Below are 11,969 nucleotides of genomic sequence, written 5' to 3'. Positions count from 1 at the left end.
TTGAGAAGCCGTCGGACTTCACGGGCAAAGAAAATAGCGTACTAAGGAAATATCTTTCTGTGAAGGAAGTCTATGGCCCATGGGTGACTACTACAGCACTCCTGCGAGGCACTTCAGCCTCGAGCAACTCTTGAGAATGGTAAAAGCTTTGACATACCATTTTTGTAGACTTGATACTTTTTATTATCCACATTTCTTCCCGACAAGTGTTACAAGCAATGTCTATCGTTACCATATGGTGACTACTCCCGCGGTAGCCTCCAGACTCACACACTCTCAGTCCCCCAATTGGCAGCGAGTCTGGGTCTAGTCCTTCCATGCTAGTCATAGGAAACTTTTGACCAACGTTTGAACTTCATCCGATACTTTTCCATGCCAGGGAATTACAATCCCTGTAGAGCGAATCGATCTATATGGGAAACTTTTGCACATCAAACATAACCAGTCCGTGCCATCAGTACTAGTATGCTCAGGTGCTATGGGTTGATTCAATTCGTTGGTAGTTCTTCATTTTGAGATCATCAATTTGGATACGCTTGTCTGAAATCTCTCCCTGAATTAAGGATGTGGATATCTGTTATTGGCTCTAATTGTCTCTACCCCACCGATAGTGAGTAGAACGTCTGTCATCACAGACAAGTAGACGCGCTCTAGCAGTAGGACAGGTAGACTGATACACGACTTTTACGAAGACACCATTTGAAAAGGATGAGAGTTAGATAACAATGCCCTATTTCTGACAGAAATCTTCTTCAACTCCAACATGTTGCCAAATCCATTAATATCTTGAACCGGCTCGAAACATTCTGATCCATATTCTTCACATTTGTTTGGTACGGAATTTGTGCTCCTGGCCTGCCGTCCGGCTGAACAATGAAGAGCTTCACTGAGCTAATGAACAGCCGTATTTGGGCGTGTCATTGTCTGCGAGACTTCCCCGGAAGACCCCATGTCAGGTAGACAAGATCCTGACTACTGACGGCAACGGTCTACCAGTATGCTCAAATGGGTCTTGCACCTACGAACTACCCCAGCCAATTCAAGCTCTTTTGGACATTCTTGGGTAGTTTACGTGTGCTTAGAGGTGAGCCAAATGTCTACGCGCGTTCAGCGTTTAGTATGGAGCTCGCTTTGGAGCTGCTCAGCTTTTCTTGAAAGGCTAGACCAGCACAACTGTCTTCTCCGCAGACAAAGCCTCCCAGTCACGCCAAAACCCCTTTAGCTCATGAACGCACACGCGCTCCCATTTCCCCTGGTGTGTCCGAGACTCTCGGACCAGCAAGCCCAGAACTTCACCGGATCCCATGAACTCCATCAAGTCACTTAGGCGATAACTTGACAGTCCTGCTACTAGAAAAAGATGCTTGCTGCTTACGTGCGAAACCGCTGTCTCCAAGTCCTCAGTAGCGTCGAAAACGATAGTTGAAGATGATGTGCTCGGCACCAGGGACGAGTCCAAGTCAACATCGACATTCAAGGAAAATACCTTTCTGTCGTCATCGATCATGTACCTGTATTCGCCCTGATCCCATAGTTTCCGAATCTCCATGTTCTTAGCTTCCATTTGGCGAACTCGGACTTTGCTTATCCTCATCGGGATGACGGGCCCACGGACTTCGATGTAACCAGACGACACTGAGCCAAAGGGATTATACCCCGACGGCTCACAACTTCCTTTTTCGACCGTCCACATGTCGATCCATTTACCACCGCTCTGCAACGCATGGAATTCGACCGCGCCCGAGACCGAAGCCCAGGACCAGGAGGGAGCATAGAACTGATGTCTATGAGCTGATGCCCTACAACGCCACAATAGCTGCCGCTCGACACCTTCGCAGAGCCAGAGACCTGCCAGGTATCTGCTGTTGTCCGAATGACAACGCGACGCCACACCGGCGAGCGCGGGAAGCCTGTCCGCTTCTGTTGTGAGGTTTCTGGCCGTGTACAGCGTCACGAGCCGCTGCCATGACCGGCTCAGATCCGTAGATGATCTCCGCGCAGCGCTCGAGCTCTTTGAAAGACCTCGCCCCATCTTTTCATCAAGGTTGCGCACGAACAGCAGCTGGCTGACGTAGTCGTGGTCTCCCCGCTTGACAGTGCTCATTGACCTTATAGAGCAGTCGCATTGCAACAACGTCGTGCATTGCCAGTAAAGCTCTGTGCTTGAAAAGCAAATCTTTCTTCTCGAGAGGATCTCTTCTTGCATCACCCAACCCCTATCCATAATACAAGATTTAGAATGGTCGGAGAGACAGAAAGCATCTTCCAAAGTGCTCGGGTAATTGGAGAGCTTCGCAGAGACCAAGATGCTGTAGGACTGGTGGGAAACACTATCTCGAAATTCGATCTCTTGGATGTATTGTGACTGTGCCTGTAATTCCGCAGGTGTTTGAAAGAGGCCGTCATCGCCATGCATTGCCCTCTCAGCGAACAAAGTTCCAAACGCGTTGGCGTACACGCTACCCTAAGCACAATCCGGGGCGTTAGCACACCTCTACTGCAAAACACAACAAGTTGAATGCAACTGTAAGTAACCGCCTATCAGAGACGTAGGCACCCTACCATGCTTGCAGACTCGCGTTCCCAATCCTCTTTGTCGTCTTGAACAATGCAGAAAGAGTCAACCCAAAGATATTGGATGCCTACTGCTCGGGTTACCTCAACGGCTTGCCGGAAAGTGAGAGGAAACTTTTCGAGAGGTATTCCTGAGATGAATTGTGCCAATGTGTCTTTTGTTGTCACCAGTCGCTTATGCGTTGAGTCTGGATTTCCCCATCGGTGGCTGAGACACATGTATTTGCCCGTGCGGCCATTACTGACGACCAGGCTGGGGCTTCGATTCGTGTCGCCAACATCGAGCACCCTAGTTGGCAAGTTTGGACTAATTGGTTCTTTATAGCGGCACTCCGAGTGGTTCATCTCGCAGTCCTGTAACCACGTTGAAATTGTCTGAACGTCTCGGAGCGGTGTTCTTGTGAACGGTGATTTTTTCAATACCGGAAGCCACGGAAATGGTGATGGTGACTTCTCTGTACTCAAGCGGTCAATATGCGTTTTCAATTTCACGATTTGAGTATCACAGACTTGCCCCCGTTTACGGCGAGAACAACCACTGCCAGCGCCAGCGCCTCGCCCTGCTCATCGTGTTCCAGAGACAGGCAGAACATTGAATTCTCTCGCCAGGCCACAACGCGGTCGACGTTGGCTAGATCAGCACCCAGCGAGCTTGCCTCAAGTAAGATTTGACATATCGAACAGTCCTGTTTCGCTGACTGCTCAAGGTGCACCCTGAGAATCGAACCGGAGTCCTCTATCAAGACGGAGCACACCGCGCACCCAGCACTTGCAGAATTGTGGCCGTGTGGTGGCAGCAGTGGCTTTGACACCTGAATCACAGGCACCTGCATGATCTGTCAATTCTTGTCTTGATTGGGCAAAGTGGTATCCAACGGGACTTCATTGTTGCTTTCCAGGAACTTCTAGAATTTTACGGTACGGTGGGGCTCGCGCCAGAGTGGGAGAGGGGATCCATCCATTGGTGTGTCAGCATCTTAAATCAAATGCTACTACATGCACTTGAGCCACAGTCAGTACCTCGAAAACTTCCGCTAACTTCATATCGAAATCTGGATTGCTTTAGAATGTAGGCTCATTTTTATTCCAAAAGGAACACTTGGTCAAGAAGACCATGAATTTCTTTGCAAAGACTTCATCTTGAAGTACCAATGCTACGAGCAATACACACATTTGGAATTCGAAGCTTGCGGCCAAATCACATCTCATATGCGTCCGCGATGGGATTCATACGATCCGTACGATCCGATGCGTCACGGTAGCTACTTCAGAGCTACCTCTGGGATGCCAAGAACGATCAGTAGCCTGGGAGCTACTTTGAAGATACACGATTGACTACGGCAGCTCAGTAATTTCCTCTTGAGACGGCCAAGCCCGGACCAGTCCCGAGGGAGGCCAGATGAAGCAGGCAGGTGACCAGGGGTAATATACATGCTTGCCCGCACGGCTCAGGTGCCCAGAAAGATTTCTTATGTTATATTTGTAAATATGGGCTCCCTTGGTGAGAGCACAGGTCATTGTACGACATGCCATCCTTTTCCAACCTCAATTCAATATGGCGATCCCATTGAACCTCGTGTCTCGGAGTCCATGTCCGTAGGCACTGATGGATTCAACGTCTATTGGAATCCCATCACGAAGACAGTCCTGAGCGTCACGAGTGAAATTGTGACACGTTGACAAGCGCCCACCCGTTGCATGTCTCGCCCCGTCGCGGCGGATGCCAAACTTACCCGCGCCCGCAGGGTGAAATCAGATGATATTCATGCTGAGGAGCTGCTCATGGGGCACCACGTACAGTTCATCACTAGCTACGGGCCGTCGAATAAGCGAGCAACCGGCGACGCTTCAGGGGCTGTCATCGTCCGGCCTACTGGAGGCTACAAGGAGCGTGGACGTGATTAGGGGCGAGACTAAGCAGAGGCCGGACCGGGCCACACCTGGGGCAGGGGACCAGTCCCAAGAAGCTTCCCAAACCCTCTCTGGAAGGTCTGGACGATTATCAGGCTTGCAAGGGGCTAGACAGGCAAGATCCCTCCTGCAACCGATGCTTAAGCTTGTAAGGGTGGTGTGGTGGTGGTGTGCCCCATGTGATTCCGGCTGTGAGATTATCGCCTCCCACGATATCTCGGCGGTGCTCAGTATAATTACACGGCCTCACTTTTTCGTCGATATTTCATCAGCATCACAAGATGACCGACCCCTTTTTCACCGGCTGATCCTTCCCCACAGACATATACGCCCCAAGGGAACCCGCCTATCTCTCACCCTCGGCTAGCCGATGCAGGGGGGGGGGGGTCGGTCCTCCGAGCTGCGCCATTGTTTGTCAGGGAGTCGCGAGAGTGAAGTGGCTTGCCGTCAGCCGGCTTGGCAGCGCCAGCCGGGAGCGTCATTCTCTGCTTTTTTCCCCCCTTTGTCTGCCGACACAAGTATCGAACTTGTTTCCGTACAATCAGACAATGAATCGCATATAATGTAACAAAAGGAAAAGAAGAAAAGGAACCAGATTGCTTGGCATTGCCGGCAGTGCATGCAAGCAGGCAAAAGCCGGGGACCGTTTTCTGCTTATTATACTCTTGGCAACATGCCCCAAGCCCTCGCCGTTCTGGGCGCAGGTGCCGGTTTGCCGTGGGGCGTCGTGGATCTCCAGCCCAGCACATGGTAGAAGAGCACAGTCGCAGTGTGGCTTTCCCCGTTGCAATTTTGGGGAAGGTGATTGCATTCCTTCGTTTCTTCTTTAGCTGTGGATGGCTTCATATCCTGGGGATTGGGGGGGGGGCGATAGGCATGGGGGTAAGCTTTTTTTTTTTTCTCGATGGGCTCCTCGGATTTAACCACGGAGAGAATTTCCCACGCGATCAAGATTAATAACAACATGGGTGTGGCGTATTAAGGTGGAATCCTGCGATACCAGTCGCCCTGCCGGTTCGCCGCCGTCGTCCTTAGCCGCCACGCGTGCTCGTCATCGGGTTGCATTTGCGCTACTGTGTAGGGATGGACGACCCTTTCTGGACACCATCGCGGTTCGCGGTCATCCCCGGCCGCACACACCTGCTTCACCGCTGAGCGAGACAAAGCACACACACCTTGCGTAGACTCACAAGCTCGCTGCCTAGCTAATATCGTCATTGTTGCCGTCCGGTGATTAATCGAATGCGCCGGATGAGACTTATCTGGCTTGAGAGAAATGGAGGCACCTCTCTTGGTGGGGTGGGAGTAGAGACTGCAAGGAGATGGTGCCGGTGTGTTTGCTAGTTCGGGTTTTAGGCCAGCAGTCATCCCAGATGCGTACATGTTGGCAAGCAATCGGACAATAGTCATCGGACAATAGTCTCAGGCCCACGGTTTCCCCTAGATGCAGCATTCTTTGTGCCACCAGTGACTGCATGTCCGCAAATTGATGTAGCACTGCAGCTGACATGCAAGTACCTAAGAAATTGGAACTTGCAAGACGACGTGCTCTTTGACGATCGCCCCCAGGAAGACATTCACAGAATCAGCCATATTTTGCAGAGGCGTTTTGGGTATTTCGTGGTTGGATTTAATGTATGATAATATGAAGTACAACTTGGGCTTGAATCATCAGCCTAGCTGGCTGGCTGGCAGTATAGCCGTTTAACAGCAACCCATGTTTTGCCACCTTTGGCCCAGCACCCATTATATCCCCAAACTCCAATTGACTCGGCCTATGCGGCCGGAGCGGCTATTTTCAGAGGATGCCTTCCTCTCCTGGGGTCGGGGCCCTCAGGTTGACACTTGGCCCGGATTGTCCAGAACGCGTCCTTTGCGCGCTCAACACGACAAGACACAAGGCACGTGTCCCATATTATTCCAGCTCCGCAGATGGTCCTCCATCTGCCCTGGAAATGGCATGATTGCTTTGTTTTGTAATGAAATCCTTCACCTCACTTGCTCTTTCCTTCATTGACGGTCTCCGTTGGACACTGGCAACAATGATGGTCCAGACTTCTCGTCGGTCTCCTCCTTGATCGAGCCACAGACACGCTCTGTGACCCGCGCACACCAAGAGTCCACATATTCGATCCAAAGGTAGCCCGCGCCGTAAATCAGTGCGAAGTAGATGGGCAGTACGGCGAACAGCCTTGCAGCACCTGGGAATTCGAGGAGCGGACCCGGCATCCACTCACCCGTTTCGGCGTCCTGCACGGGCTCTGGAATCTTGAAACCGTAGACCATCCAGCACAGCACAGACCGGAGGAACTGGTTGTGCAAGAGATAGACGGCGAAAGAAACCTTGCCGAAGAACAGGAATGGCTTGCTTGCGAGAATATTTCGGACGGTCGGGGAGAAGTGGATGGACATGACGATGAGATCGAGGCCGAGGCCGGAGGAGAATCGCGGGAGATCTGGGTCTCGGGGCAGGACGGACAGCATAAATTCCATGAGGGACTGCGACCAAGGCTGCCATTCGAAGTGCATGTCGGGTAGGGAGGCGATAAAGAGACCGACGACGAGGAACAAGGCGGAGAGGAGCATGCGCACGCCAGCCAGGCCAGATTTCTGGGAGAGGAAAGACGTCCACGCGGGGCCTGATCCCTCGGGCAGCTGCTGCAAGTCGGCCATGAAGGCGCCAAAGAAGAATTGCATGCCGAAGAATGGGTCGTTGGAGGCGGCGCGGAAAAGGGTCAGGCCCATGGCAATCATCATTCGATATCTGGTCTGAACGTGGGCGGTAGCCATTAGGTAGATGAAGACCCAAAAGGCACCCTTCAGAATGGGCATCATTGTCCACAGCTCAGCTCCGTACTCGCTCTGGCCGTGGGACCAGACCCTGACCATATCCTGCAAAAGAGCAACAATAGCTTCGATCCAACTGTCGCGCCTGTTGGGGCTCGTTTCGGGTAGACCTGCTCCATCGCAGTGCTTTGCGGTCTCGAAGGCACCGAGCTGGGTGGCGAAGCAGCTGGCAGTGAGGATGATGAGGACGGGTAGTACCAGACGAGGCACACGACGGAGTGCTGATCTGCTGATAGAGTTGAAGGAGGAGTTCTGGTTGCCGGCCCTGAAGTTCCTGACAGGTTTTAAGGCACATACGTAGCCTGTGACAAAGGAGAAAATTGCTACACCGATACGTCCCTGGATAAGGACGCGGAAGTAGGGCCGCTGGAGCATGACGGGGTCCTCCTCCTCACTTGGTGAGGGCCATAGGAGGTATGGGAAAAAGGCACAAGCAATGTGCTTAATGACGACCAGCGTTGAGGCCATGCCACGGAGGCCCTGTGGTCATGAAGTCAGTAGGGAGTTGGGGGCTGTGAGAGTTTTCAAGCTGGTTTGAGGTTCTCACATCAACCCATTTCACGTTTCCTTCCTTTCCTACCGCCATTTTGGTGGTCGGGTGGTTCTGATATCGCCCCCCAATGACTGACTGCTACAACCGGCTCAGGACTGAGAGCTCAATATCTGAGAGAAAAGCTGGGTGAGAATCCAGCTGGCATCGGTTGGTGGGTTATGTCCAAGTCGAGTATGCTGTCGATGGTTGTAGTCTGGTATTGATGTCTTCTGATATTGGACGGAAAGAGCGTTTAGGAAGAGACGCCGTATGTATGTATGTGTGTATGACGAGGTTGGTGCGTTTCGAGAGGCAAACAACCTGGGGAAAAAATATCGAGCCGTGAGAAAGACAGAAGAATACAGGCCGTTCAGTTGGGATGCAATCAATCAATTACAATCAATCGACACAAGAAGAGAAAATTCGCAATGAGAGAATCCAGAGTACAGGCCGACAGACAGAGACAGGATGAGGACGAGGTTGTTTTAGTAGTACACGAGTACGCACGCGAGGTGGAGGAGGTGAGGTGTGGTCGGGGATGAGCTATTCTTGAATACCGACTGGAGGAAGGAAGTAGATGTCTCTTGTCTCCCTGGTCTTCTCCTTTTTGGGTTGGACAGTGTGCCATTGTACCGATGTACCCCCCAGGTACGTACCCAACACAGACAATGCATGGATCTGCGATCTGCTGTACAATATGTACGGAGTATGTACCGTATCTCTCCTTGTGCCGGCAGCAGACCTGGGCACGGAGGGAGGGAGGGTTTGGGTGTGCCTGTGCGGGCGACCAGATAGACACAGAAGGTGTGAGTGAAAGAGAGAGAGACGTACGTACTGTGATTCAGGGTGGCAGGGGCCTGCCCCGGTGGGGTGCAGGCTACAGGGACTGGGGCCCTAAGGATTGGGGAGGGGGGCCCCAGCACTGGGAACTGGGCACGGCGACCCGCCTGGGCCAAGACAAAAGATGTGGATCGACAACGGGTCCTCCAGGCCTTCTGGCCCTACTAGCCCCTGGCCCGTTTTAATCAACTGCCCAGCATGCCCAGGTGCTGTTGGTGCTGTTGGTGCTAGCTGCTTTGCTGCTGTGACCTGCTGTGCCGGCTGTTGGTTGCTGGGCCTCACTGCCTCACTGACCTCACTGATCTCACTGCCACTGGCACGACCCACTGAACCTGAAAACCGTGGAAGCACATCATCGCCCTGCCCCGAACGAACCCAATACAATGCTCTGCAGGCTGGTAACGGCTTCAGTTACAGTCTGCTTCTGGGCAGTAGCAGGACAGGACAATCTCTCTCCACGCCTGCCCGTATGCAGTGCGCACTCTGGCAGCACGGTATTGTACTGCCACGATACATTCAGTAGACTACGTTGGCACGCCACCCAAGAGGCCGCTCGCCTCGTGTGCCACTCTCTCGCCTCTCTATTGTTGCTCAACAGCTGTCAATCAGTCTGTCAGGCACAGGCACTGTATGTGCAAACTCGGATGGCTCGCATCCAGGCTCTTCGCACTCGCACTTCCAGTCTCATCACCACTCCTGCCGACCTCGGGACCACAAAACCCACACAGACTGAGAGCCTGAGGATGGGTCCATCGAGCCACACCACACACAACTAGCCGTCCGCCCTTCCCTGCCTGCCTGCATCTGCAGTGCTGTCTGTACAGAGTACGTATCTCGTCGTACGTGTCCACCTGCTGCACTGTGATTCCAGCCTCTTGTGGGTAAGTGTCGTCTGTCGACTGCCGGCTGTGGGCTGTGGTTGGCTCTCTGGCTGGTTTCCCATTGTTAAGGTTAACCTTTTGCATTTCAAGGTTACCCATCATGCTTTTCATCTTCTGAGGGCTGCCAAGCTGGCGGGTGCCCCGTAGTTGTGTCACAGAGAGGCAGAAGCATCGTGACCCGCTCTGCGCCCGCCTTTCGACTGCCGCTTTCCAGAAGCTCAGGCTCCATGCTCGCACCAGTCTCACATAAACTTAGACAGTCCAAAAAAGTCAGAAACGGACGCTATTGACGGGAATAAGGGGAACGCGCGGTCTGGCTGTCTAGTCTTCATGTCAACCGCTTGTAATCGCTTGAAACAACCCGCCCAGGTCGGCCATCCTCGAGCACCCATTGGCAGTTGGCCGCCGGCAGACCCGTCCCTGGCGGTCACGCCAACTGACGCAAGAGGCTGCCAAGACTCTCTTTTGCCCCAAATGGGGCAGCTGATTTTACTCTGGCCTCCTTGGCATCTCCTGGGGGCGACCCCCCACTGTTTGACAACTCTGACTGTGCTGCCATTCTGTCATTGTGCAGTATTTGCAGGAGCACAGGAGGATAGTCCCAGACCACAGCCCTCTATACGTAGCACTCCCATGCCAGGCCGCCAGGGCCTACTAGAGGTATTCATAGCATGTTTGTTACTGTATTCGGTGCTGCCAAGTGCCCGCTGTTCTCTTGCCCGGTAGCCCCAGCCAAGCTTTAGCAGACCTGGCCAGCACAAAGAGAGGCTCCCTCGCGAGCAGAGGCCCCCTCCCCAGATGGCACTACATGCACGCATTCACAGTTTTCTCAACGCAGGCACAGGGTAGGATCCCCGGGGCTGAAGCGCGCAGAGCCTCGATCGACGGGCAAATCATACGCCAAGCGCCGGTTGGTCGGGAAGAACGGCAATGTCGCAGCCACTCAGGCCCGCTCTGCTGGCGACCACCTCCTGGCCTCAGAAGCAGTCCATGGTTCGCCCGTGGGCCCAAGCCAACACGGCCACCCAACCGAACACATCCCCCAGCAATACAGTACATTGGTCATTTCGGATATCATCACATCACGACCTTCATTGGGGCAGAAAACAGGCCGGGAATACGATCAGAAGCCTCGGTGGGAACCGTAATCATCGGGAAACGGGCAGCCCTGGGGAAGCGAGAAAGGAGAACCTCGCAACGAGTAATCTGGGAGAAAGAGCCTCTCAGATGCCGTGATCCACAGTAACGTGGATTATGGACCGACGATCTCCTTGGCGGAACCCGCCCCATGAAATCAACTGAGCATCCCTGAGTTATCTTGCGCTGTCGTGATTGCCGTTGAACCTGCCCCTCGGTCACACCTGTGGGCTGACCGACTGGAGTGAGAGATTCAACCACAACACACGTTCATGCATGAATGCATGCATGGTCCAGCTGCCCAGATGTTGAGATGGCAAGCTTGTCGCCCTTCCCGTCCCCCTCTAGTCCTCTCCCCAGCTCTAGGGCGTTTGTTCTAGACAGTATCAGTGCCACAAATATCTTCAGACGATCCAAAAATACAAGCCACAAGCCACAAACGGTGAAAGCATTGTTGAGATTCTTCAACAACGGATATTCGGAAGTCGGACAGGGCCAGCTACATTTAAGCCAAGCCTGCCCAGGCGTGCCAGGCTGGACAAAGGTAACATCGTACCCAATGCACTCGGCCGGCTTCGGGAAATGTTGAACTGAGCTTTTCTTTCACTCGTGATAGCCAAGACCACAAGAGCTCGGACTTCCGGCTTTAGGGTGCGGCGACCGACAGCGAAAAAAAAAGATAAAGAACCAAAATTACAAGCCTAAAGTCTTCTCCGAAAGGGTCGGCGCCTGGAGCTGAGCTCTCGGCCGGAGTATTTTATCGAATTGGAAAAACTCTACGATTTTGATTCAAGGGCCCTGTGGAGGCTCCTCAGTACCCCTCAAAGAGAATAAGAATCAATTCGAAAACCAAGGTACAGATGCCAAGAATCAAGCGCTCCCTGAGTGACTGATTCGTTGCAGCCGCCCTGCGCGCACGCCATCTACCATGTCCTCGTCCATGTGACACTATTTGCCTTCTGAGTCGGTAGACCGGACGGAGGCCTAGAGGGGCAAATGATGGGCGAGCTGCTGCTGGGGACTGAACTTTGTGAAATGGGCCAGGACCGCGAATCCCCCTCCCCGGAAGAAATTCCGCCAGTTGGAGGGGCCCTTGGGACACGTGAAAGGCCATTCTGCTACTCGCATACCGATGATGTTATTCAGATTCCCATATAACCATATATGCTCAGGAGTCTCACATCGCCCCACGTCCCGAGTGAGATCCCAGGCTGTGGTCCCGTTGCTTTGGGTGCGCGACTCAGAAC

At 53.1% G+C, this 11,969-nt stretch overlaps 3 protein-coding genes across 3 annotated transcripts; 1 reads left to right on the top strand and 2 right to left on the bottom strand.

Annotated features, from left to right (window-relative positions):
• Positions 1–1,159: 1,159 nt before the first annotated feature.
• Positions 1,160–3,407, bottom strand: J7T55_013255 (uncharacterized protein; the record flags this gene model as incomplete). The annotated part of the gene is made up of 4 exons (XM_053141032.1): positions 1,160–2,464; positions 2,563–2,928; positions 2,981–3,029; positions 3,085–3,407. 4 exons carry the CDS (start codon positions 3,405–3,407, stop codon positions 1,160–1,162), a joined length of 2,043 nt encoding a protein of 680 aa, XP_052995598.1.
• Positions 3,408–4,129: 722 nt separating this feature from the next.
• Positions 4,130–4,479, top strand: J7T55_013254 (uncharacterized protein; the record flags this gene model as incomplete). Its single annotated transcript, XM_053141031.1, has 2 exons — positions 4,130–4,166; positions 4,259–4,479. 2 exons carry the CDS (start codon positions 4,130–4,132, stop codon positions 4,477–4,479), a joined length of 258 nt encoding a protein of 85 aa, XP_052995597.1.
• Positions 4,480–6,495: 2,016 nt separating this feature from the next.
• J7T55_013253 (cyltransferase family protein) lies at positions 6,496–7,918 on the bottom strand (the record flags this gene model as incomplete). Its single annotated transcript, XM_053141030.1, has 2 exons — positions 6,496–7,812; positions 7,880–7,918. The coding sequence occupies 2 exons, from the start codon at positions 7,916–7,918 to the stop codon at positions 6,496–6,498; spliced, it is 1,356 nt and encodes a 451-aa protein (XP_052995596.1).
• Between the last annotated feature and the right edge of the window lie 4,051 nt (positions 7,919–11,969).

The sequence above is a fragment of the Diaporthe amygdali genome (assembly GCF_026229845.1).
Source record: "Diaporthe amygdali strain CAA958 chromosome Unknown NODE_8_length_1307975_cov_65_857355, whole genome shotgun sequence".
NCBI lineage: Eukaryota > Fungi > Ascomycota > Sordariomycetes > Diaporthales > Diaporthaceae > Diaporthe > Diaporthe amygdali.
This window is presented reverse-complemented; position numbering and strand designations above follow the sequence as displayed.